Consider the following 25254-nt stretch of genomic DNA (forward strand, 5'->3'; position numbering starts at 1 on the left):
AAGTTTTTTTTTATTTTTGATTTTTTTAAAGTTAAGAAATGTTTGATGTTTTGAAAAAGGTTTGATACTTTAGATTTTTTTTAAATTGAGTCATATAATTAAGCCTAAATTGTTGATACTATTGTTCACAGCGTTTGGGCTTATTTTTCTGACTACAATGACACTTTGTATGATCGCAATGCAATTTTTCAGTGTAAGAACGGGCCTTGACCGATCTTATGCACCAGGTTCCCGACGAACACGCACTGCCCTTACACCTACATCTCACCCTTGCTCTGAGTCAGTACGAGCAGCACGCTAGAACACGCTTTGAGTGTTCGTGCCAGGCATGCACACCTTCTTTTCCGGTTACGCATTTTAACTCGGCCGGGGGTGGTACATTACGTAGGGTTTGATGTAAGTATAAGCGCCTAACCATTTATAGTGTGCCTGTCAATTTTCATTAAAGCAAAAAACTGTTTTATTTTTAGTTTGAATTCAAAAACTAATTGTTATTTACTGTGTATTGTTTTCTCCTGAAATCTTCCCTATTGTTGAGTCGTGTTTATCTGTTGCTATTTCTTTTGTCGCGGTGTTTTGTTACAATATTTTGGTCCTAAGCATTTTATAAAAGTTTTTCAAAAGTACAATAGTAATATTTGTGTTAATCCTTTAATCATTTCATAAATTGAGTCAGGGCTCGAACCTCACTTGCTTAAGAAAAAGGTGAAGTTTCAAAAGAAATATACTATGTAAAGAATCAATAGTAAAAGAAAGATAGTAATTTATGAAGAAGATAAAGAAATTAACAATAGTTAATGAAAAGAGATAACAAACAAGCTTAGATTATTGTTATGATGGGCAATTTACAGGGAAGATGAGAAATTATTTAAATAGATAAATAAAGAAAAGGCACATGATAAACAAAATTGACATCGCTGCCAAATTAAGGGAAAGCAGACAGTTTGTTGCAGCAGCATCAATTAGTAAAATAGAGTAGAAAAGCGTTGAGAAATAAGAGAATCAAATAAGTAAAATCGAAATCAAATGGAGGATAGTAAACAGAAGCTGCTTTAGAGAATCAGTGAAACAAAATTAACAGAATATAGATGATAGATAAAAACGGAAAGAAGAGAAACCCCGTTGTGTGATGTTTCAGGTACATCCACAGCAGTTGACTCAACATACTGCGAATCAAAACAATACCGTCTACAATCACAAATTACTTCCCTTTCCCACATTGTCGCGCCCCTTTCTTCTAGCCGTCTCGACTCTGACCCTCGCTGGTCAAAGGTTTACGATCCGTTTCCACAGGCCACCAGCTAGGTCATCATGAAAACCAAGCCAACGTGGAGGTAAGAAAATAGGACACTTGCAAGGAACCAGAGCTATACTGTCCTGATCAAGAAAGATCTAACAGGACTACGGACGTAGTCAGTGACGCTCCTTCCAGGATGTTCCTCGCCTGAGCGTCAACTGAAGGGATATCCATCAGAATCATTCGCACTTGGCCTGCAATGACACTTTGTATGATCATACACTTTGTATGATCGCAATGGATAAAAAACTAATTTTTAATTCAATTTTTAAAATTAAATTCGCTGCCCTTCTTGACAGAAAGCATTCTACTTGACAGCTCGACAGATCAAGAATGCATTTTTTTTTTAATTTATGTGTTACTGTTTTAATTTTATTTTTAAATTGGGAGCATTATTTTATTGCGTAACGTAAAACTAAATAATTATAGAATTTTGATAAATAAATTTTGCACTGGGTTCCCGACGAACACGCACTGCCCTTACACCTACATCTCACCCTTGCTCTGAGTCAGTACGAGCAACACGCTAGAACATGCTTTGATAGCGTCGTGCCAGGCATTCGCACCTTCTTTTCCGGTTACGGTTGGATATTAAATGGAAGAATCAGTGAAGAAGTGAGAATCAGTAGAGCAAAAAAAAAAAGGAGATAGATGGTAGCTGAGAATGAAGAGAAGAGAAACCCCGTTGTGCGATTTTTCAAGTACATCCACAGCACTTGACTCAACATACTGCGAATCCATACAATACCGTCTACAATCACAAATTACTTCCCTTTCCCACATTGTCACGCCCCTTTCTTTTAGCCGTCTCGATTCTGACCCGCACTGTCACCACTTTCCATACAAAAACGGTACGTAAATATTCGAAAATCTGTATCTTTTAGAGGAATTTGATTTGGAATCATGCGAAAAATTTAAGGTATTGCTGCGAACTATTTAGAAAAAAATGGTTCACGGATAAAGGCGGCATTCTATAAAAATAATAATTTTTTAGCATTTGAAACATTGGTATTAATTACACAATTACGTTTATTTTCAGAAATATAACTTAGTTTACGTTATAAGAGATATTATAGAGTTTACAAAGATTCATCATTTCCCTTCCCTACGCCAAGCCACTTTATACACAGTTCACATTTTAAATGTATGTTCTCACTGTAAATGCTGCTGCTGGGGCGCCCCAAGCGGAATCTGCGGCGGTGGCGAATGCATCATCATCGACGGATGGTGAAGCTGAGTTTGCTGCTGCTGCTGCTGCGGATCAAGCGCCAGCTGGGGTGCAATTTGCGGCCCAACCGAAGGCGACTGCTGTTGCTGCATCGATTGCTGTTGCTGCTGTTGATGCTTCCGGTGCGTTTTCATGTGCGTTTGCAGCGCCACCGACTGGATGAAGCGCCGGCCGCATATCTTGCACTCGTGCGGTTTCTCTCCCGTGTGGATCATGACGTGATGCTTGAGCGTTTCGGCCTTGCCAAAGGAGCGCTCGCAGTACGTGCACGAGTACTTCTTGATGCCACAGTGGACGATGCGGATGTGGCGGCTCATGTTGCCTGGGTTTGAGGGGAGAAGGATCGGAATTGAGAAGATTGTTGATGTCGTGCATCAAGGGTAATTTACCAATGTTGGAAAAGACTTGTGCGCACACGTGACACGTGAATTGCTTCTCACGGGTGTGATAGTTCATGTGAACCTTTAGCTCGTGACGAGTCGTCTTCTTCATTCCACAGTACGGGCAAACGTGATTTTTGACTCCCTATAAAAATTTCCAAAAAATAAATGGGTGAAAACTCAAGGTTAATTCGATCTTACCTCATGTCTCATTGTGTGTTCCTTCAGCTTGTGAGCCGTTGGAAGCTTTTTATTACAGACTGTGCACTGGAAAGGCATATCGCCAGTATGAATGTAACTATGTTTCTGAAACGAGCAGCAAAATTTAAGTTCTCCTTCAAAATTACGACCCATCCACCTTACCTTTAGCGCCCCGGTCGTCGAGAACGTCTTGCCGCACTGATCGCAAACGGACCGCTTCTGCTCCGGCGTCACGTAGTTCGGGTCGTGCTTCTTCCGGTGCTGCTGCATCGTTTGCTTCGTCGAGTAGACGTGCTCGCAGCCCGGAAAGTCGCACGGATACTTGACCTTGTTCTCCGAGTGCTTCTGGTTGATGTGCAGCTTCAGACTGTTGTACTTGGCGAACGATTTGCCGCAGGTCGTGCAGAGTGCCGGTTTGAGACCCTCGTGCATCCGCATGTGGCCCTGGAAGCGCGTCTCGCTGCGGAACTTTTTGTTACACTCCGTACAGGGATAAATCTGCTCCTTGCTGTCGTCCACCGGTTTGGACTTGGCGCTCTGCTTCTGCTTATTTTTCCGCCGACTGGCGATCGGTCGTTCGTCCTCCGATTCACTCTCGCTGCTGGAATTCGAGCTGGAATCTCCCTGGAACGAATTGTCATCCTCGGAGTGCTCTTCTTCTTTTCCCGCATTCCGTCCGTCATCTTCCGCCAAGTCGTTGTCAGAGAAATCAAACTGCTCAATCTTCAGCGCGTCGACGTTTGGCTTGCACTCCAAGTCCACGACATCTCCCTGGTCTGGTTCAATTTCCTTTTTCTGCAAATGAAAATCAAGCAATCTTAACGAGTTCAAAATTTTACCAATTTCGCACTCACAATAGCCGATAGCTTGTAATGAACCTGCAAGCAAACCGTCCGGAATCGGTTGTACTCCAACAGCTTCAGGTGACATCCCTCGCAGATCCGCTGCCGGTCCGAATCTTCCCCTGGAGGCAGCTAAAAGACCAAAAAAACAAAATTAAATTCCCCCTCAAACCCCTTTCCAAAACAATGCTCACCTTAATCGATGTCAGATTGAAGTAAATGTCGGAATACTTTTCCAAGTACTCCGACAGCTGGTTGGTCCCGTCGGGGAACTCCCCGCAGGCCCGGCACATGTCCATCTTGTTGAGCACTATTCTTCAAACCGAAAAACTATTGTAAATAATTCACGTCGAAAAAACGGTAAACTCTTCAAAGGGAGGAAGAAAGCCACCGATGCAGCTGCATCAAAAATATCAATACGTCAGAATCTGTCACAATGCACGGTTAGCTGAAAGCGTGGAGAATTTTATTCACACACGTTTATGAGCACTACTCGATTTGGTTAATTTTCACACTTGAATCGAACTTGATAATTTTTAAACATATTTAATTTCCCAACAAATAATATTTAATATTGGTATATTTTAATCGCTCTTATTTACAGCAATGTAATCGTATGTTTGGCATATTGTGAAGACTTAACTTGTATTGACTTCCGGAAGAGCTGATTCCTGGAGCAGTGCAACCTTTGACAGGGTATCGGTCATGGTGTACTTCACCTCCAAACTGTCCAGGCGCAGCTCCTCGATGTGCCGGTCCTCGAGCATGACGTCCAGTTCGTAGATCTTTATTTTGCCTGCAGGAATAGATGGGAAAATTTAGATTTTAGATTAAGATATATTGGAAGAACACGTCTTGCAGGGGCAACGAACAGAACAAGAATGATTTATTCAACAAATTACATCAAGCCAACATCAAGCTTCGGGCTTCGATTTTGCGAGTTCCAGTGGTCAGGATCTCCATCTCCTCCTGAATCCTGGACACTTTGTTCTCGACACTCCACTCCTTTCTTTTGGTTCGACAACTCACACGCCGTTTGGATAATGCTCGAAAGAAGTAAACCGGTTGTACCACATCCTCGTGATACTGGACAGGATCCTTCATTTTACGTTGATCTTGACCCAAATTTGGAACACCGCTCAATGTATACTCAAATACATCCCTTATCTTCGTCTTCTTGCTTCGACGTTTGCTTTCGATCAGGACTCCCACAAACTGCGTACCCACCACCGCTGCTGTCTCTCCTCGTGACATTATCCGGCAGCCTTGTTTGCCGAACTGGATTTCCGCTACCTTCACTATCAGCTTAGCCACCGAAATGAGGTTCATCTCGAGTCCCTGAATGTACAACACATCCGTCAGCTTGATCAATCTCTTGGACATTCCTTACCTCCTTACCGTTCGCCAATATATTTATAAATCATTCTTGCTCTGTTGGTTGTCCCTGCAAGTCGTGTTCTGCCAATAGAGATATCCACGCGCGAGAGTGTGTTAGTTCGTAACAAAATTTACACGCATACATAGGCAAATCGAGTAGAATGATTCGTCTGTCAAAGTCAGCTGTGTCCTTTGTTATTTTTTTCATTTTAATTTTTTTTAATTTTTAGAATTTGTATTTTTTTTATTTAAAAATATAAATTATTTGAATTTTTGCATTTTTAGAATTTACAATTTTGGAATTTTAGAACTTATAATGTTTAGAATTTTCGAATTCAAAATTCTAACTCGGGCGACTAACGTTTTAGGAATTTAAGAACTTTATAATGTTAGATTTTTTGTATTTATGAATTGTAGAATTTTAGTATTTAGTTATTAGGGAATTTTAAATTCAAGAAATTTGAGAATTTTAACAATTTGCACAATATCAAGAAATTAAATAAATTTAGAATTTTCAAATTCTTGCATTCTTAAGTTCTGGAATGCTAGAATTTTAAATAAGAAAGAAAAACTTTATAATTTAATTTTACAATTATCAAATCAAATCAGCGTTGAAGTTTTTTAAACTTTAGTATTTTAGATTTTTTTATTTTTCAGTTTGGAATTATTGGACTGAAAAGTTTAGAATTTGCGATGTTCCATTCATCCTATTTTTAATTTCGATCGTCCAATCGCACTTCCAGCACACCTCCGTCATCGTTTCTAAAACATGACTCACCAACCGCTTCCTCGATCGCAACTGATCAGCTCGTCGAGGAGTAAAAGTCCAACACGACAAAGATGCTGCCACAGCCGCCTCAGAAGAACACCAACATCCAAGCCGGAAGCTGCGGTCAAGGCAAATCCCGAAGGAAGCCAAGTTGGAGAAGAATCAGCAAAACGCAAGTGAAATTAGGTGAACAAGTGAATATTTTTTGTAAATTTTTGACAGCTTGAATAAAAAAAAACAATAAAAACAAAACAAACAGTTTTTCAACTGCAACATAACCTAAAAAACCGAAATGACAGCACACGACAATAGCACGACATTCTAAATAACAAAACCGTACGACGTCGGTCGAATGTCGTACGACAATGTCGTACAATTTCGATCATCGATCGCACGACAAATACGACATTTTGGTGCAAAAACGTATGACATTCGTGCGAAAGTCGCACGACATTGTCGTGCGACGTCGTTCGATTGCACGGACGACAAACGACGGACGTCTGACGGACTTTTCAGTCAGGGCGAGTCCGAACAAGATCAACTGAAGAGAACTGTCAAACTGTTTGCGTCGACGATAATTGACGTTAATCGATGGAAAAAACAATGTCGGGCAGGTCGAGTGTTTGTCGTACGTTTGTCGTCCTTTCGACCAATCGATATCGAAACGGTAAAATCAAAACCGTGCGACAACTCGTACGACGTGCGACATTTTTCAAACAGCCCTGACTGAAAAGTCCGTCAGACGTCTGTCGTTTGTCGTCCGTGCAATTGTACGACGTCGCTCGACAATGTCGTGCGACTTTCGCGCGAATGTCATACGTTTTTGCACCAAAATGTCGTATTTGTCGTGCGATCGATGATCGAAATTGTACGACATTGTCGTACGACATTCGACCGACGTCGCACGGTTTTGTTATTTAGAATGTCGTGCTATTGTCGTGTGCTGTCATTTCGGATTTTTAGGTTTTGTTGCAGTTGAAAAAAACTTTTGTTTTGTTTTTATTGTTTTTTTTTATTTCAACTGTCAACTTGTTCACTTAATTTCACTTGCGGATCGCCGATTCTTCTCCAACTTTGCTTCCTTCGGGATTTGCCTTGACCGCAGCTTCCGGCTTGGATGTTGGAGGCGGCCGTGGCAGCATCTTGGCCGTGTTGGACTTTTGCTCCTCGACGCGCTGATCAAAACCCGGATGCGACACCTTGGCGACGATCTTGAACCTCCGACGGATTGATGTTTACCGGAGTTCGAGAGGCTGCTTCCTTGGGTTCTACGGAAGCCACGCGGGACCACACGGGGACGCATGGTTTCCGGCAGGATCAGATCAGAATATGTTTGTTGCCTGAAAAAATATAACATCAATCAACAATTGGCAAGAATTCATAAATTAAATTCAGAATTCAATAATAATAATAATAAAATTTCAAAACAATACAATTTCAAATATGTAATATTCAAATATTTTGTAACCATAAAAGAAAAACTAAATTTATTTATTCTCGCTTACTTTTACAAAATGTCCTATGTACATAGAAAACCCATGGCGCATTGGTTTTTTTAAAAAGAATTCTAATTGAAGACATCTTAAAAATTTAAATTTAAAAACGTATAAAACTCAAATTACTGCAAATAATTAAAAAATCCGACAATATTATTATTATTTAAAAATTGTACCAAATTTGAGAATTCTAAAAATATTTAATGATCAAACGTTTACAAATTTCAGCATCATCATCTCATCATCAAATTCTAAAATTCTAAAATTCTAAAATTCTAAAATTCTAAAATTCTAAAATTCTAAAATTCTAAAATTCTAAAATTCTAATTTTCTGAATATTAAAATTGGAGAGTACCTCAATACCAAAATCATTTACTTCAATTCGTGATATTTTTAACTCCTATTTTTCATTAGACCAAAAAAAATTTCAAAAGTTAATAGATTTAAAATTTTTCCAATTTTAAAATTGAGGAATTTTTAGATTTTTTTAAAAGAATTTTTAAAAGTTTAAAATATTTAAAAGAAATAAAAACTTTAACATTTTTAAAATTTAAAAAATATATTTTGTAAAATTTTTGTATTTTTTTTATTTTTTTTTAATTTTTAGAATTTTTTAAATTTGTTTTATTTAAAATTATCAAAAATTTAAGATGTGCAAAAAAAAGAGATTTTTTTAATTTTTAGAATTTTAAGAAACTTACTAATTTTTAAAATGCGTAGAATTTATAACAAATAGAATTTTTGATAATTTTTATTTAAAAATATAAATTATTTGAATTTTAGCATTTTTAGAATTTACAATTTTGGAATTTTAGAACATATAATTTTTAGAATTTTAGAATTCAAAATTTCAACTCGTGCGACTAACGTTTTGGGAATTTATGAACTTTATAATGTTAGATTTTTAGTATTTATGAATTGAAAAATTTTGTATTTAAGAATTAGGGAAATTATTAGGAAATTTTCATATTTTAGAGTTTATTTTTTTTAATATTTGAAGACTTTGAGAATTTTAAATTAATGAATTGTATAATTTAAGAATATTAACAATTTGCACAATATCAAGAAATTAAATGAATTTAGAATTTTCAATTTCTTGCATTCTTAAGTTCTGGAATGCTAGAATTTTAAATTAAGAATGAAAAACTTTATAATTTAATTTTACAATTATCAAATCAAATCAGCGTTGAAGTTTTTTTTAAGCATTATTGGATTAAAAAGTTAAGAATTTGTGATGTTCATCTAATTTTTAATTTCGATCGTCCAATCGCACTCCCAGCACACCTCCTCCATCGTTTCTAAAACATGACTCACCAGTTCCATTAGATATGGAGGCAACCTCCCGCGGAAAGTAAAAAACCAAACACTAACGGCTTCCTCGATCGCAAACTGGTTCCTTCCCGTCCCGTCTTCCGGAATGGCTCGCCGAGTAATCCATATTTCCCGTCCTCCTCTTCCTCCTATACCGCCACGAAGACCGCAATCTGGAATACAAGACAATTTGATTCGGTTGTCGCCCACTCCGGCCGGAACTTTCCGGCAGAAAAAGTAATTCAATCTAGAACACAACTTACCTTTAAACTGGCCAAAATCCTCCCAAAGCCTAAAACCAACAACAATTTGTTCGACTCGGTTGCAATCAAGTCCGAACAAGTTCAACTGAAGAGAACTGTCAAACTGTTTGCGTCGACGATAATCGACGTCGAATTGAAGGTAAATCGATGGAAAAAACAACGTCGGGCATGTCGAGTGTTTGTCGTACGTTTGTCGTCCTTTCGACCAATCGATATCGAAACGGTAAAATCAAAACCGTGCGACAACTCGTACGACGTGCGACATTTTTCAAACAGGGAAACAGCTGGTATTTACCGTATTTACAGGCGAGTTTAGCTACTCGATTTGCCAGTGTCTGCGTAAAAGTATTATAAACACAGCATCATAGTGTGCGTGTCAGAAACCGTGGATATCTCTATAGGTTATGGGCCCAGTAACCAAGGCGACAACGTAATCAGAATCTGCAGTTTGAAGAAAGTCGAGGAAAGTGGAAGCGAAGTTTAGAGCAGAGACGCATCGAGCTCTACAGGCTCAATAAAAACTCCTTACCTGCTCTGTATGGTAGAACAGAGCTAAGCCGGCTAAGCTCTGTATGCAGCGAACAGAGCCAGCTCTGTATGGGGAAAAATAATATTGATTTGCATATATCTCAAAAACGATAAGTTTTAGAAAGTTGACATGTTCTAGAAAGTTGCTGGTACCAAAAGGTTCTATATTATTGCCTCAGACGTAATTACAATTTGGTTGATTTTAGTTGTGCAAAACAAGAAAAAACTATTTATTTTCTAAGATACAAGGTATAGAATATTTTTGTTTTCGACAAAGTTGCTCAACTACCAAAAATGAACAACTCTCTCGAAGACACCAAAGCTCTATCTTCAATAGATACCGAAATAAAAAATAAAAACTATTTTTATAATAAATACTGCTTGCGACAAACACAAAGCGACCGCGTCGTAGGCACAGGTAATATGAGGCATGTTTGGTAGAGATCGTCTGAAGTGAAAACTAGTATAGCAGAGTGTTCATAGAGAGTTTTTATGTTAAATGCTCTCGTCTGGATGGTTGAAAGAAATTTCAGATAAAATTATACAAATTTATAAAATTATATTCTTTTTATTGTACTGGTAAGTAATTAAGATTAGAAACAACAAAATTATTGCACAGCTATTTTTATGTTTGTCTTGACAAAACAAATGTTTAACAAAATTACAAGTTTTGTACAACAAATTAAGATAAAAAACAATTTCAAATACGCAAGTTAAAAAAATAAAAACTAAATCTTCTAAAAATTATTTTAATTTTATAAAAAGAAAATCAGTTAACATAAGTTTAACCTTATAAAGATTTCAGGAAACTTTTCTATTTTATTTAATTCAACAGAAAAAACTATATTTTTCAAGCAAGATAACCATAAGAAAGTTTCAAGCTCTAAATAATCTCTATGATATTTTTTTTACATTTTGTCACCTTTTTTAAATAAAATAAGAAAATGAAATTAAATAGCAAGAACCATTTTTTCTTTATTTCTCAAGCCAGGAAATCAGTGAAGAGTTTCAAGCTCTAAATGCTCTCTATGGAAATTTGCCATTTTATTACCTGTATTCTAATTTTTTTTTATTTTTCAAACATAGGAAAGCAGTGAAGAGTTTTTAGCTCTAAATGCTCTCTATGGAAATTTGCCATTGTATTAACTGTATTCCAAATATTTTTTTTTTATTTTTCAAACAAAGGAAAGCAGTGAAGAGTTTTTAGCTCTAAATGCTCTCTCTATGGAAATTTGCCATTTTATTACCTGTATTCTAAATATTTTTTTATTTTTCAAATAAAGGAAAGCAGTGAAGAGTTTCTAGCTCTAAATGCTCTCTATGGAAATTTGCCATTTTATTACCTGTATTCTAAATATTTTTTTATTTTTCAAATAAAGGAAAGCAGTGAAGAGTTTTTAGCTCTAAATGCTCTCTCTATGGAAATTTGCCATTTTATTACCTGTTTTCTAAATATTTTTTTTTATTTTTCAAATAAAGGAAAGCAGTGAAGAGTTTTTAGCTCTAAATGCTCTCTCTATGGAAATTTGCCATTTTATTACCTGTATTCTAAATATTTTTTTATTTTTCAAATAAAGGAAAGCAGTGAAGAGTTTTTAGCTCTAAATGCTCTCTATGGAAATTTGCCATTTTATTACCTGTTTTCTAAATATTTTTTTTTATTTTTCAAACAAAGGAAAGCAGTGAAGAGTTTTTAGCTCTAAATGCTCTCTATGGAAATTTGCCATTTTATTACATGTATTCTATTTTTTTCAGGAAATCAGTGAAGAGTTTTTTGTTCTAAATGCTCTTTATGGAAATTTTGCTATTTTTTTTTCTCGCTACAAGATTTTAACATCAAATGAGTTGAAAAATGTAATTAAATTTAAGTTGGACAAAATAAATCGATAATATATTTTATTGTCGATTATGTTTTTACTAAATTTCCATTAGAGCTAAAAACTCTTCACTGCTTTCCTTTATTTGAAAAAAAAAAATAGAATACTGGTAATAAAATGGCAAATTTCCATAGAGAGCATTTAGAGCTAAAAACTCTTCACTGCTTTCCTTTGTTTGAAAAATAAAAAATATTTAGAATACAGGTAATAAAATGGCAAATTTCCATAGAGAGCATTTAGAGCTTGAAACGTCGTCGTTGAAACTCTTCACTGATTTCCTGACTTGAGAAATAAAGAAAAAATGGTTCTTGCTATTTAATTTCATTTTCTTATTTTATTTAAAAAAGGTGACAAAATGTAAAAAAATATCATAGAGATTATTTAGAGCTTGAAACTTTCTTATGGTTATCTTGCTTGAAAAATATAGTTTTTTCTGTTGAATTAAATAAAATAGAAAAGTTTCCTGAAATCTTTATAAGGTTAAACTTATGTTAACTGATTTTCTTTTTATAAAATTAAAATAATTTTTAGAAGATTTATTTTTTATTTTTTTAACTTGCGTATTTGAAATTGTTTTTTATCTTAATTTGTTGTACAAAACTTGTAATATTGTTAAACATTTGTTTTGTCAAGACAAACATAAAAATAGCTGTGCAATAATTTTGTTGTTTCTAATCTTAATTACTTACCAGTACAATTATCTTAATTTGTTGTACAAAACTTGTAATATTGTTAAACATTTGTTTTGTCAAGACAAACATAAAAATAGCTGTGCAATAATTTTGTTGTTTCTAATCTTAATTACTTACCAGTACAATAAAAAGAATATAATTTTATAAATTTGTATAATTTTATCTGAAATTTCTTTCAACCATCCAGACGAGAGCATTTAACATAAAAACTCTCTATGAACACTCTGCTATACTAGTTTTCACTTCAGACGATCTCTACCAAACATGCCTCATATTACCTGTGCCTACGACGCGGTCGCTTTGTGTTTGTCGCAAGCAGTATTTATTATAAAAATAGTTTTTATTTTTTATTTCGGTATCTATTGAAGATAGAGCTTTGGTTTCTTTGAGAGAGTTGTTCATTTTTGGTAGTTGAGCAACTTTGTCGAAAACAAAAATATTCTGTACCTTGTATCTTAGAAAATAAATAGTTTTTTCTTGTTTTGCACAACTAAAATCAACCAAATTGTAATTACGTCTGAGGCAATAATATAAAACCTTTTGGTACCAGCAACTTTCTAGAACATGTCAACTTTCTAAAACTTATCGTTTTTGAGATATATGCAAATCAATATTATTTTTCCCCATACAGAGCTGGCTCTGTTCGCTGCATACAAAGCTTAGCTCTGTTCTACCATACAGAGCAGGTAAGGAGTTTTTATTGAGCCTGTAGAGCTCGATTCGTCTCTGGTTTAGAGCCTCTTAGGTTTAGAGTAGAGAAGCTGAACAACGAAAACAATGCGCAATAGAGATCTCCACGGTTTCTCTCACGCACACCATAATTCTGTGTTAGTATTTGTATTTAAAGCATTGTTTTGGTTTTGATCGATTGTGATTGCCTGAATTCCAAGCAGCTGATTTTGTTTACACTATTTTCACGCAGACATAGGCAAATCGAGTAGCCGAACTGGCCTTTAAAAACCAGCTGTTTACCACGTGCTCATGGTATAACATAGGACACAGCTGATTTTGACAGACGAATTATTCTACTCGATTTGCCTATGTCTGTATGTAATTTTGTTAAACACTAACACACTATCGCGCGTGGATATCTCTATGGGCGTTCGAAACGGAAATGCTGCTAATCCGGATGAGGATGTCCAGTTTGCGATGCTCTTGCGAAGCTTACTGATGAGCTACAATTAAGTCCGGACTGATTTGCTGATCATTAAGGACGAGGATCTTAAGCTGGATTACGTGAAAAGGAAAATTCTTGACCAGGAGCGCAAGATGAACGAAGGTGAAGCTAGAAACACGACAGTTGCGTTACGCAACTTGGGTACAAAGTGGCATTCAAGAGGAAGCTGATCTGCTACAGATACGGTAAGGAAGGCCATAATAAAGTGGATTGCCCAGATGAGTGATTACGACGTGGAAGTCAACGACAACGCTAGCGTCAAGAAATCGTATGCTTTTTTATTGGACAACAGCAAACGGCAAGAATCGATCGTGGATTCGGGAGCAAGCTCCCATGAGTGCTATAGAGGAGAAAAGCAACTCACGACAAAATTTTGAGGCTAGAAATTTTGACAGGTATGATTTTCATAAAGTATTCGCCTCCTTTTCTCTCCCACAGAAAACTGGGGACAATGTAGCTGAGACGTCAGAAATGAACTCAAATCACTCAAAGTTCATTTTGTGAGTGACTTTAACATTTTGGCCTAGTTTGACAGCTACCTCGTTCCCAGGTTTTCTGTGGGAGAGAAAAGGAGGCGAATACTTTATGAAAATCATACCTGTCAAAATTCCTAGCCTCAAAATTTTGTCGTGAGTTGCTCTTCTCCTCTATTGAAACAATTCAATGTTTTAAAATATTTTCAAAATGCAGCAAGCAAAATGAGCGCTTCCCAAACACGGACGGGAATGTCAAGTACCTAACTTGGGGGAATACATACACTCCGGACCAGCCAGACTTCCAGACTGTTTTCAACATTGAATTTAGACATGTCTGTCATGTCATGGTGCACCTTAATGCTTATTATTTACGAACTAAATAGTTTTTTATTGGTAACGGAAATGATGATGTTTCTTTGATCGCCAAGTTCTTCCAGTATATCGTTAATTCTTTTATTAGAACGGAGATCAGAGCATCTTTCCTTTCGGAACTGATTTCGATCGTTTTTTTCCTGTCCGGCTGTGAATCAGCCGGATATTGTCGGATAGCTTCGGCCCTACAGGCTTCAGTTGGTTCAGAGTGTATAGCGTTGACATCCAGTTCGATGAAGTACTCGATCCCCGATGTACCACTTCTTCAAAGTCAGTGTACGTTACTGGCGGCGGCGACGATTTACGCTGCTGATGGAGTGAGCCCACCGCCATAAATGTGTGTCCTGACTCAAAGTATTTGATGTTCCGCGTTTTCGTGTCCGTTTCAGCAGAATTGTGCAACAAAATCGGGAACCCAAAAGGATCCAATTGCCCCGAACAGTTGTTCATCCAGAGCGTGATCAATGCAACGGTCTTGTGGGGCTTCAAGAACCGGATCTAAGAATGTTCCTTTTTTAAAACACCGCCAGCTCAGTTGTCGCCTTGGCATGCGTTTTGGCGTTTAGCAAAAAATCTCATCTGAGCTTGACAGCTCTGAAAGTTTGTTCGAAGCCGTGGCGCTTGCGTGTTTGATGCCAGTTTTTCAAGTGAAGTTGCCAGCTTGTGATTTCTTTGAACAAAGTCTTTTCAGAAGATTTTTTTTTCGGAATTCGCTTAGAAAAACCTTCCAACTCACCCAGCATCTCCTTGTAGCTGTCGCAGGTCACCCGGTACTGGGCGCTCACGTCCACCTGCATGCCGACCACGTCCTTGACCGATTCCTGGCGCGCCCGCCGCCCGATCCGATCGCGCACCAGCTCCTGCACCTCGTCGAGCACTTCCCGCTGGCGCGACGTCAAACTTTCGCGAAACTCCTCGTCGGCGCGGCAATCCTTGGGCGGGACCGCGCTGGCCATTTCCTTCAGCTGGCCACGGTCGAACGGTTCCGCGAGGTAGTGGTACTCCTCCAGGACTTCGACGAGGGCGTTGGTGGAGGACATTTTTTTAAAGTGAAAAATGGAAAATTTTCGCGGACGGTTTCTTGAACGAGCAAAAATGTGTTCGCGGGTATCTACCGAAAAGGTCGAAATTAAATAGATGAGGTCAACCAGGTTCGTGCACGAAAAGTGGGGAATACTCCAAGTCCAACATTAAGTGCGATTCGAAGTTACTTTTTCTGATTTTGCGTGTAACTCAAATGCACGTGTTTTTGTTTACTTCTTCAACTTCAGAAATTCGGCGGCTCGAATGAAAAATTAGTGCGGTTTAATTTCTTGAATTTAAAACGCAAAAATGGAAGAATCGACCGCAATTGAGCCGCAGACGGAACGTGGCTCGAACCACTTCAAGAATCGCAACAAAAAGAAGAAATCCGCCGGCAAGCGGTTCCTGCAGAACGCGAAGGGTTTCGGCCGGAAGAACAGCTTCGGGAGGGGGGCTGAGCTGGAGCAGGACGAGTACAACTATTTCGTCGAGATTCTGGAAGCGATGAACGGGCTGGAGGACGCGGACGAGCGGAGCACGATGGCCTGCAACGTGTACGAGCAGATCCGCGAGAAGGAGATCAAGACGTCGTCGAATCAGCTGAGCAGCCGGGTGTTGGAGAATCTGCTGGGGTTTACGGACGAGTCGACGCTGGAACATCTGATGGAGGTGTTTGTGGAGAACTTTCGGGTGGTTTGTTGCGACAAGTTTGCGTCGCACGTGCTGCAGAAGATGCTGTTTATTGCGGTCGTTCGGTGTGTTGGCGGGAGTCAGCCGGATCAGGAGGAAGACGGTCCGGCTGCTAAGAAGATGGCTAAGGGTGAGCTTGGCCGGGAGTTGGAGTACAACATGGGCCATGAGTTTGGAGAAGGGCACCGGAAGGTGTGCGGGAAGTTCGTCAAAAAGGTGGCGAAATTTTTGCTGAACAATTTGGAGGACTTTGTGTGGGATTCGTTCGGGAACTACGTGATCCGGCAGTGCATTCTGAACCTGGCTGGAATCGCGGAGCAAAAGATTAGCAAAGGGGAGTCTTCGGTCGTGAAACGGCTAACCGTGCCGGAAAAGTGGACCAAGCTGATCAACGAGTTTAGCTTGCGGCTGCTGGCGTGGCCGCAGTTTGCCGATTTGCCTTACAACGAGTTCACTTCGGTTCTGCTGCAGAACCTGCTCACTTCGCTGGCTCGAAGCGAGGACAAGTTTCAACTGGCACAAATCGGAGAGAAGCTGCTGAACGAGAGCTTCCTGAAGGAGGAACCTCCAGCAGAAGATGACGAACCAGAAGCGGTACCGCTTCCGAAGGTTTTCCAGCACGACAGCTCGATTCGACTGCTGGAAGTGCTTCTCTCCGTGTCCAGTGAAGACTTCCTAAAGGACCATCTCTTCAAGCAACTCTTCCAAGGCAAAATAGTTCTGCTGAGCAATACACGTGCCACCAACTTTGCCGTCCAAAAGTTGCTGGATAACATTGCCGACAAACACTTGCTGGAGCTTTTCTTTTCCGAACTCGACGCGGGTCTCGAAGAAGTCCTTCAACAAGGTCACACCGGAGTCGTTGCAAACCTGGCCAAAGCTTGCAACCGGCTAAGCTGCCAGCAGGGAAAGCTGATCAAACTTCTACTAGACGCCCTCCACTGCTCCGACGCCACCGGAGAAAAGCTGCTCAACTCCGTGCTCAAACTCATGCCGCCGGAAGTGCTTGCCAAGCAGGAAAACGCCCCAATCCACCTTCACGGCTCCGTCATCCTGCAAGCGATTCTGGAGTTCAACAAACCAATCAAGCTCGTGTCCGCCATTCTGGAAACCAAAAACGACTCCCTGGCCAAGATTTTCACCGACCCGCGCGGTTCCTTCGTCGTGAACGCCTTCATCACGTCCAAATTCGTGGGGGAAAAGTCCCGCGAGAAGCTGATCCGCCACCTCGAGGGATGCTACATGGACCTGGCGCTGTCCTCGCACGGATCGCGCGCCCTCGAGCTACTCTACGGCGCGGCCAGCCCCACCCAAAAAGAATCCATCGTGAAGGAACTGTCCGAACGGGTCGCCCAACTCAACAGCAAACCCTGGGGCGTCATCATCAACCGGAAGCTGGCGGTCGACAGCTACCGCAAGAATCCCACCGCGTGGAAAAACGGAACGGCGGCAGCGCCGCTCAACGATAAGGTCGGCAAGCTGTTTGACAAGGTGATTGGCGGCGCCGAGTCGCGAAAACGTAAGTAATAAACTGTTACTCGATCAAACATTTCTTTCCCTCTTGATAGAACACCACAAAAGAACTGCCTTATCCACAGTAGAGAGTACTTTATTTGGGGTGAAACGGTTTAAAATGCTTTATTTGTTAACACAATCCATGCTGTCCTCATTCTGCCTGCGCCAGCATCGGCGCCATCGGAGTGTGGGCCGCCGGTTGGGATGGCAACGTGGCCGCCGCGTCCACGACTGGAATGTGATCATCGTCTGCTTCCGTAGCTACTCCTCCTCCGCTGGGCCCCCCAGTTCGATTGTGACTCTTCATGTGGCGTTTGAGGTGGTCGGATTTGCCGAATGCGCGATCGCAAACCGTGCAGTTGTACGGCTTTACGCCCAGGTGGACAATCTTGACGTGGCGGTTGAGGTTTCCTGGAAAGAGAGCGTTTCGATGGACAGTCAAGTTCAGAATTGCTTAAGCTGTGGAAAAAGATTCAAGTTGGCAACCCCACCCCAAGACTAGGTATTCGCAGCCCCAAACCGGACGCTGGAAACTGGAAACACAGAAATTACGAACCATCAAGAAGAAATAAGGATCCGGAACAAAAGGGCATATACCTAGGCACGGAAAGGACACCGATTTGAAACACGGGTACGAGTACGCTCTGTTGAACGAGCTTCAACCCCGCAACTTCGATGTTGTAGCAAAGCCGGAAATGTGCAGGAAGAGAGCGAAAAGCGGCGGAGCCGAAATCAAGCAGGAGACCGGCTTCAAAGTGTTGGGCTATTGGGTAAGATGCGGCTTCGTGTGATAGATGCCGAGAAGAAGGAATTTTCTACGCAAAGTTGGAGCAAAAGTTCGTCAGATCTCATGGAATGGATTAGTTCATAGAAGACTACGTATTCTGGAGTCAAAAGGTTATGGGCCCAGAAAGATTTCAAAACTGAACTCTTAGAAGAATTTGTGAAGCAGTCATTATTTATTCAAAAAGTTTGTTCCGGAGCAAGATGCGAAGCCGGAAGTTTCTTATCCTTGGAACGGCTAGCTGGTCGCAAAAAATGGGCCGACTGGAAATTTGCGATGCAGACGTACCTTGAAGTCGAAGAATTTTGGACCGCTATGAAGCCGAACGCCACTTAGGGCGTCTCCACCGCAGGGACCTAATTGCGTTGCAAAGCTAATTTGGCACCCGCGTCAAGCCCACCGCGGTACTTGTGCGAGAGCTAATTTAGGTTCGAGTTTATCCGTGTTCATCCGAATCTAAACAAAACTCAGGTTAGCTCCAGGATCTACCGGGAGCAAATCGTCTGACGGATGGTTTTTTCAAGCAAAACAATGTGATTGGGCCAATGTGAGTTTGTAAACATAGAGTTTATCCTGCTCACGTCAGTAAATGTTTACATTAGGAGTGATGATTGATTTTTCGATATCAATTATTCGAGTTTGGAGATATTTTCCCTTCCGTGCTGCAAATTTACGCATGAAAAATGACTTTTGGTAATTTGGGGTGATGCAGTTTAGTTTTTTAGGTCAGATTGGGGCTGTGTTTGTTTAGCAGGCCAAGGATTGATACCTAAGAGCATGCAATGGCACTGACCTTGTTGCGTGCTCTTCGGTTGACGTCCACGTAAGGAACATCCTGGAAGGAGCGTAACTAACTACATCCGTAGTTCTGTTAGATCATCCGAATTATCTTGATCAGAACAGTATAGCTCTGGTTCCTTGCGAGTGTCCTATTTTCTTACCTCCACGTTGGCTTGGTTTTCATGATGACCTAGCTGGTGGCCTGTGGAAACGGATCGTAAACCTTTGACCACCGCGGGTCAGAGTCGAGACGGCTAAAAGAAAGGGGCGCAACAATGTGGGAAAGGGAAGTAATTTGTGATTGTAGACGGTATTGTTCTGATTCGCAGTATGTTGAGTCAACTGCTGTGGATGTACCTGAAGCATCGCACAACGGGGTTTCTCTTCTCTTCATTCTCAGCTACCACCTATCTCCTATTTTTATTTTGCTCTTCTGATTCCCAATTCTTCACTGATTCTTCTATTTAATATCCAACATTTGATTTTAATTTTACTAACTTTTGATTCTCTTATCTCTCAAAGCTTTTCCACTCTTTTCTATCAATTGATACTGCTGTAACAAACTTTGTTTTGTTTTTTTTTCTTTTTTTTTCCTTAAAAATATACTTTTCCTTAATGTACTAGTAATATCAAGTCTATTTATCATTCGCCTAATCTTTTTTGATTTTATAGCGAATTTATTTATTTGAGTAATTCTTTATCTGTCCTATAAATTATCATTACTATCATCTAAGCTTGTTTTGTATCTCTATTTATTAACTATTGTCTAATTTTACATCTAATACATCTAGCTTCTCATTTGTATTCTTCAAAATACGCTCATCATTCTCTTACTATTGATACTTGATTTTTAAAAAATAAATTCTCTTTTACTGTCAATTGTTTTCAATCTTCACCCTTTTTTCAAACAAGTGAGGTTTGAGCCCTTACTCAATTTATGGAATGGTTAAAGGATTAACACAAATATTACTATTGTATTTTTGGTAAACTTTTATAACATGCTTAGGACCTAAAATTGTAACAAAACACCGCGACAAAAGAAATAGCAACAGATAAACAGACTCAACAATAGGGAAGATTTCAGGAGAAAACAATACACAGTAAAATAACAACTAGTTTTTGAATTCAAACTAAAAATAAAACAGTTTTTGCTTTAATAAAAGTTGATAGGCACACTATAAATGGTTAGGCGCTTATACTTACATCAAACCCTACGTAATGTACCACCCCCGGCCGAGTTAAAATGCGTAACCGGAAAAGAAGGTGTGCATGCCTGGCACGAACACTCAAAGCGTGTTCTAGCGTGCTGCTCGTACTGACTCAGAGCAAGGGTGAGATGTAGGTGTAAGGGCAGTGCGTGTTCGTCGGGAACCTAGTGCATAAGTTCGGTCAAGGCCCGTTCTTACACTGAAAATTGCGAATTGCGAATTGCAGATTGGGGCTGTGTTTGTTTAATTTTGGTCAACGCATTATCGATCTACTACCGGACATGCAAGAGACAAGTCATTTGTATTGAGTAAAAAGCAAAATTCAAGCATAACATTTTAAATAAGCCAATACGGATTTGAAAACAAGCATTCCAAGCAATCCCAGCAATCCTGTTCTTAAATTCTTAAATTCTTAAATTCTTAAATTCTTAAATTCTTAAATTCTTAAATTCTTAAATTCTTAAATTCTTAAATTCATAAATTCTTAAATTCTTAAGTTCTTAAATTCTTAAATTCTTAAATTCATACATTTTTGAAAGCCTGATTTTGAATTCAATTTTTGATAAAAAAAATGTGTTTTTGAATATTAGAATTTCGGGTTTTCGTAAATTTATATTTTGGAATTTCTTAATTTCAGATTTTGTAGCATTTGTTATTTCGACATGTCATTTCTGAATAAATTAAATACTTTCATATTAAAATTATTATTCAATTCTGCATACTTTTTATTTAGAATTTCCAAATTATTTTTTTTACTATTGAGTTTTTCAGTCAGTTAATAGATATTTGTATGATAACTTTTAAGTTTGTTTTCACTCTGGTTTACTTCATTTCGATCCGTGTGGATCAATTGGACAGCACACTGGACCCACAATCCAGAGGTTGCTGGTTGGTACTAGAAATAGTGGCCGACAGCTATAAAGACAACTTCTGTTTTTACTCATTTCGACCAAAAAACTATATCTGTCCATTTAATTTCAAAATTCTGCATGAGATTCGGCGGGGATTTTCAATATTATTATATCGAATACAATATTATTAAAACGTTTGTGAGTTTCAGTCGCATACAAAAAGGAAAATTCTTGAAATATATTTGAATTTTAATACATAATTCAAAAATGTTTAAATTTTCTGTGATGATTTGCTTATATCAAATATAGGTGGTTGATTATTTTTTATTTATAAAATACTAAAAAATGGTAAATATCACAATTTTTCAATTTAATAAAGTCGTTTTGAACCAAATTACTGATTTCTTCAATATCCATTCAAATTTGATAATCAAAATAAATTCAACTTCAACCAAACAGAGACAAATAATTCTAAAATCTCTGAAAACATTAGCCACCGGCAGCTCGGGGACTTCTCGAGCACCTATCTTGGCTACTCGACGGATCCCCGATGAACTTTTTCTTCGCTGAATGAACTCGAAGGCTAATTTAGCTTTAGCTTTGCTACCCGTGGTGCGAAAGATGGGGTGCAAACATGTCGGGAGCAAATCGGATGAACTCTTTTAAAAATTTGAAAATGATATTTTATTGATGTACGCAACCAATTTGGACATATAATGCAATTAGAAGCATGTTCTATCATGCTAGAATGTAGTTTTATTGATTTCGATCAACAAAACGGCTAGAATTTGAAAATAAATAAATTAGATCCCCGCGGTGGGCTTGATTCGGTAGCCAAATTAGCTCCCAGCGGTGCGAAAACGTGTATTAGCTACGGAGCAAAGCTAAAAATGGGGATCCAACCGATAGGTTTGCCACGCAATTAGATCTCTGCGGTGGAGATGCCCTTACTGCATTCATTTCTTTTGGAAATCTTTCTTACTAAAAGAGGGAGGAGTTATAACGAATTCGTTCGCTGTACAGTAGTTGTTCGGTAACTGGGCTGAGAACGTAGCCCAGTCACCGAATGCTGCTCGCTAACTGGGCTGAACGAAAAATAACGAGGGGACCACCGATGCATAATATTTTCCTGATGAAAAATAAAAATTAAAAATACTCAAATTTATTTACAATGCTTACTTTTCATATTTCTTTAATTGTGACTTGAAATGTAATACATGTTTGAAAAAAGTTTTTTTTATTTGTTGAAAAGGCTTTTGGCATCCATTAACCCCTCGTTCATTTCGGTTTGTTTTGGTTTTTTGACGTTTGTCTGCTTTTTAACTGGGCTACAGCCCAGTTATCGAGCGCCCAGTTAAAAAGCAGCCCAGTTAAATAACGCCCAGTTACCGAACAACTACTGTACTTAAATGTAACGCAATAATGACAAACGCGGAGCGTAACGCTCTGATGCAACTTCGCCGGCCGATTGAATGAATCGTTCTCTTTTATCATCTGGAACTCGACTTGTGCACACCTTTTCTCAGCATCCAAACGCCACAATGTCTGTCACGTGAAAGATTTGAAGAACGTCTAGAAGGTCGACGGCGTGAGACGTTTGAAAAAATGAATAGTCTCCTAAGCCCACTACAAACAACGAGTCCGCTGTTGTAAAGTGCAAGATTTGCGCCATGAGAAAGCAGATACGTCTTCCGTTAAGCAAGGCAGGCCCGCGCGCAAGCGTTCCTGTTACGAGCTGCGACATCTGTGGATCCATGGAGGCTCAATCCCTCGGAGGTAGTCGGTACTATCCGAGTTGACGATAAGTTACGGCGGATCGCTGTGTACTTTTTGAAGTAGCTGGCGGACAATGTCTACGATGCGTATTCTAGATATGACAAGGTCGTTTTGGACTCTGAAACTAGTGGAGACGAGAACTCGGATGATACAATAGTGGGACATCAGTCAACAAACGGTGGATATACCGTTACACCGGCAGAGACGATGAAACGTGGTGATGCGAAGCTGTGGAAAAAAAAGGACGAAAAGGGCAACATCGTGTGGCACAAGGCCAGACTCATGGCTTCACCCAGAAGTTTTGCGTGGACTTCGACGAAATTTTAGCTCCTTTGGTGAGACAAGCAACGTTCCGAATCCTACTGACGATCGTGGACGTCAAGACAGCGTACCTTCGTGGCAACATAGAGGAGATCATCTAGCTGGGCCTGTCTGCTGGATACACAACCGGACATGTCAACACTGTGTGTCGATTGAAGAAGAGTTTGTACGGAAGACCGGAAAGTCGACTGCGTAAATTTTCATGTACGTGGACGACATGGTGGTCGCTGCCGAGACTGAGGAGAAGTTTGATGCGATATTCAACGACCTGCATTTCCTGGAAATGTAGGTTGAGTGAGCAGCCGATGGATTCAAGCTGAACCAGCATAAGTACAGTGAGTCAAATATTTATCAACCGAACTGTACCGATCTACGTGGACAATCAAAACTGCAACAAGATCGAGAAGCGGACGAAACACATCGGAACCCGATACTTCTACATTCGTGGTCTGAAGAAGAAGAAGTTGCTCGATCTGCAGTACTGCCCGACTGGGAAGATGGGTGGGCCGGCCACGTCAGCTGCAACAAAAAGAAAAATATCAAAGCTTTCTTACCAATGTTGGCAAACATCGTGGTGCAGAAATCGCACGGAATCGTCCGCGACTTGGAGTGTACGTTCTTCATGTGCGTCCTCAGCTCATGCATGGTCGTTTTCCGCAAGCCGCAGCACGGGCAAGTGTGATTCTTTACGCCCTCGTGTCGCATCGTGTGCTGATAGAGTGCAAAAGAGAATTAATTTTATTTCCTTCTTTAAAAGCGTTATAAAGAGTACCCACCTCGTGCAATTTGTGCTTGGTGGGGAACTTTTTGTCGCAGATTTGACACACAAACGGCATCTCGTTGGGCGTGTGGATGTACTTGTGCTTCTTGAGCGTTCCGTTGGTGGTGAACGTCTTGCCGCACGTGTCACACATGAACGAAATCGGCTCCGGTGCGACGTAGTTGGGGTCGTGGTTGCGCTCCCGGTGTCGCTTCAAGCCCTGCTTGGTAGCGAACGTTTGGCCACACTCCATGCACGGCATGGCGATTTTGTTGTCCGAGTGCTTCTGGATGCGATGCGTTTTCAGGTTGTTCCACTTGGCAAAGTCCTTTCCGCAGAGCTCGCAAACGAACGGTTTCAAACCTTCGTGGGTTCGTTTGTGGGCGTTCAATCGCATCAGGACGCGGAACTTCTTCGGACATTGGTCGCACTCGTAAACCTGCATTGGTTCCTTGCGCTCCTTTTTCAAACTGCCCCACTTGGCTCGTTTCTTCTTAGGCTTGGGCTCATCCTCCGAGTCAGAATCGCCGGACTCTGTTTTGGGAAACAACGGAAGTTCGTCTGCAACCTAAAGACAATTCATTACTGTTAATAAACCTTAATCCCTCAACATTGCCCTAACTTACGATATCATCATCCATGTAATCGTCGTCTTCATCGTCCGAGTCTGAGTCATTCCCGTCCAAATTGCCATCATCGTCCTCCTCTTCATCGCTGGATTCCACCTCGTTCTTCTCCTTAATCACACTCCGGATCAGCTCAAAATCTTCCTGAAATTCGGTCTTGCACTCCACCTGAACCGTCTCCTCGTGCGCATCCTCATCTATCGGTTCAAATTTCACTTTGCTCAGCCGCCAGTGCACCTCCAGGCACACCTTCCGGAAGCGGTCAAAGTCCTCCAGCTTCTCGATGCACAGCCCGCAGATCTTGCACTGGGCGGGATCTTCGTGGTCCGCCAGCTGGATCGCGGTCAGGTGGAAGTAAATGCCCGTGTACCTGTCCAAGCTCTGGGGCTGGCTTTGCGCTAGCAACGATTCGCCACAAACGCGGCAGATTCGCATCGTCAGGCTGGTGCGCCGAAACTTTTGGTAATCACGATATCGCTAAAAAAAAATGGAAATTTTTGGCACGATTCAGAAAAAACTTGTTGTAAACAACGCACTATTTTACAAACTTTCGGGGGAGAAAGTTTGAGTGACAGCGCAGCTGTCAAAAAAAACCAAGGGGATTTTGCCGGCAGGTCGAAATCTGTTTAGGTCA

The 25254-nt window shown here is 40.0% G+C and overlaps 3 protein-coding genes across 3 annotated transcripts; 1 reads left to right on the plus strand and 2 right to left on the minus strand.

Annotated features, from left to right (window-relative positions):
* Positions 1 to 2308: 2308 nt before the first annotated feature.
* On the minus strand, positions 2309 to 25206 carry LOC120424509 (uncharacterized). The gene is made up of 13 exons (XM_052706991.1): positions 24621 to 25206; positions 24011 to 24562; positions 23789 to 23945; positions 17675 to 17925; positions 15633 to 15969; positions 15023 to 15298; positions 4592 to 4744; positions 4143 to 4267; positions 3961 to 4080; positions 3269 to 3901; positions 3107 to 3211; positions 2915 to 3050; positions 2309 to 2847 (listed from the first exon to the last, which is right to left on the minus strand). The coding sequence occupies exons 1-13, from the start codon at positions 25053 to 25055 to the stop codon at positions 2450 to 2452; spliced, it is 3678 nt and encodes a 1225-aa protein (XP_052562951.1). The 5' UTR covers positions 25056 to 25206; the 3' UTR covers positions 2309 to 2449.
* On the minus strand, positions 4537 to 15376 carry LOC120425405 (uncharacterized). The gene is made up of 2 exons (XM_039589935.2): positions 15023 to 15376; positions 4537 to 4744 (listed from the first exon to the last, which is right to left on the minus strand). The coding sequence occupies exons 1-2, from the start codon at positions 15324 to 15326 to the stop codon at positions 4587 to 4589; spliced, it is 462 nt and encodes a 153-aa protein (XP_039445869.1). The 5' UTR covers positions 15327 to 15376; the 3' UTR covers positions 4537 to 4586.
* LOC120425392 (nucleolar protein 9) lies at positions 15554 to 17546 on the plus strand. The gene has a single exon (XM_039589911.2). It carries the CDS (start codon positions 15619 to 15621, stop codon positions 17524 to 17526), a length of 1908 nt encoding a protein of 635 aa, XP_039445845.1. The 5' UTR covers positions 15554 to 15618; the 3' UTR covers positions 17527 to 17546.
* Positions 25207 to 25254: the final 48 nt, after the last annotated feature.

This window comes from Culex pipiens, chromosome 2, assembly GCF_016801865.2.
Source record: "Culex pipiens pallens isolate TS chromosome 2, TS_CPP_V2, whole genome shotgun sequence".
Lineage (NCBI taxonomy): Eukaryota > Metazoa > Arthropoda > Insecta > Diptera > Culicidae > Culex > Culex pipiens.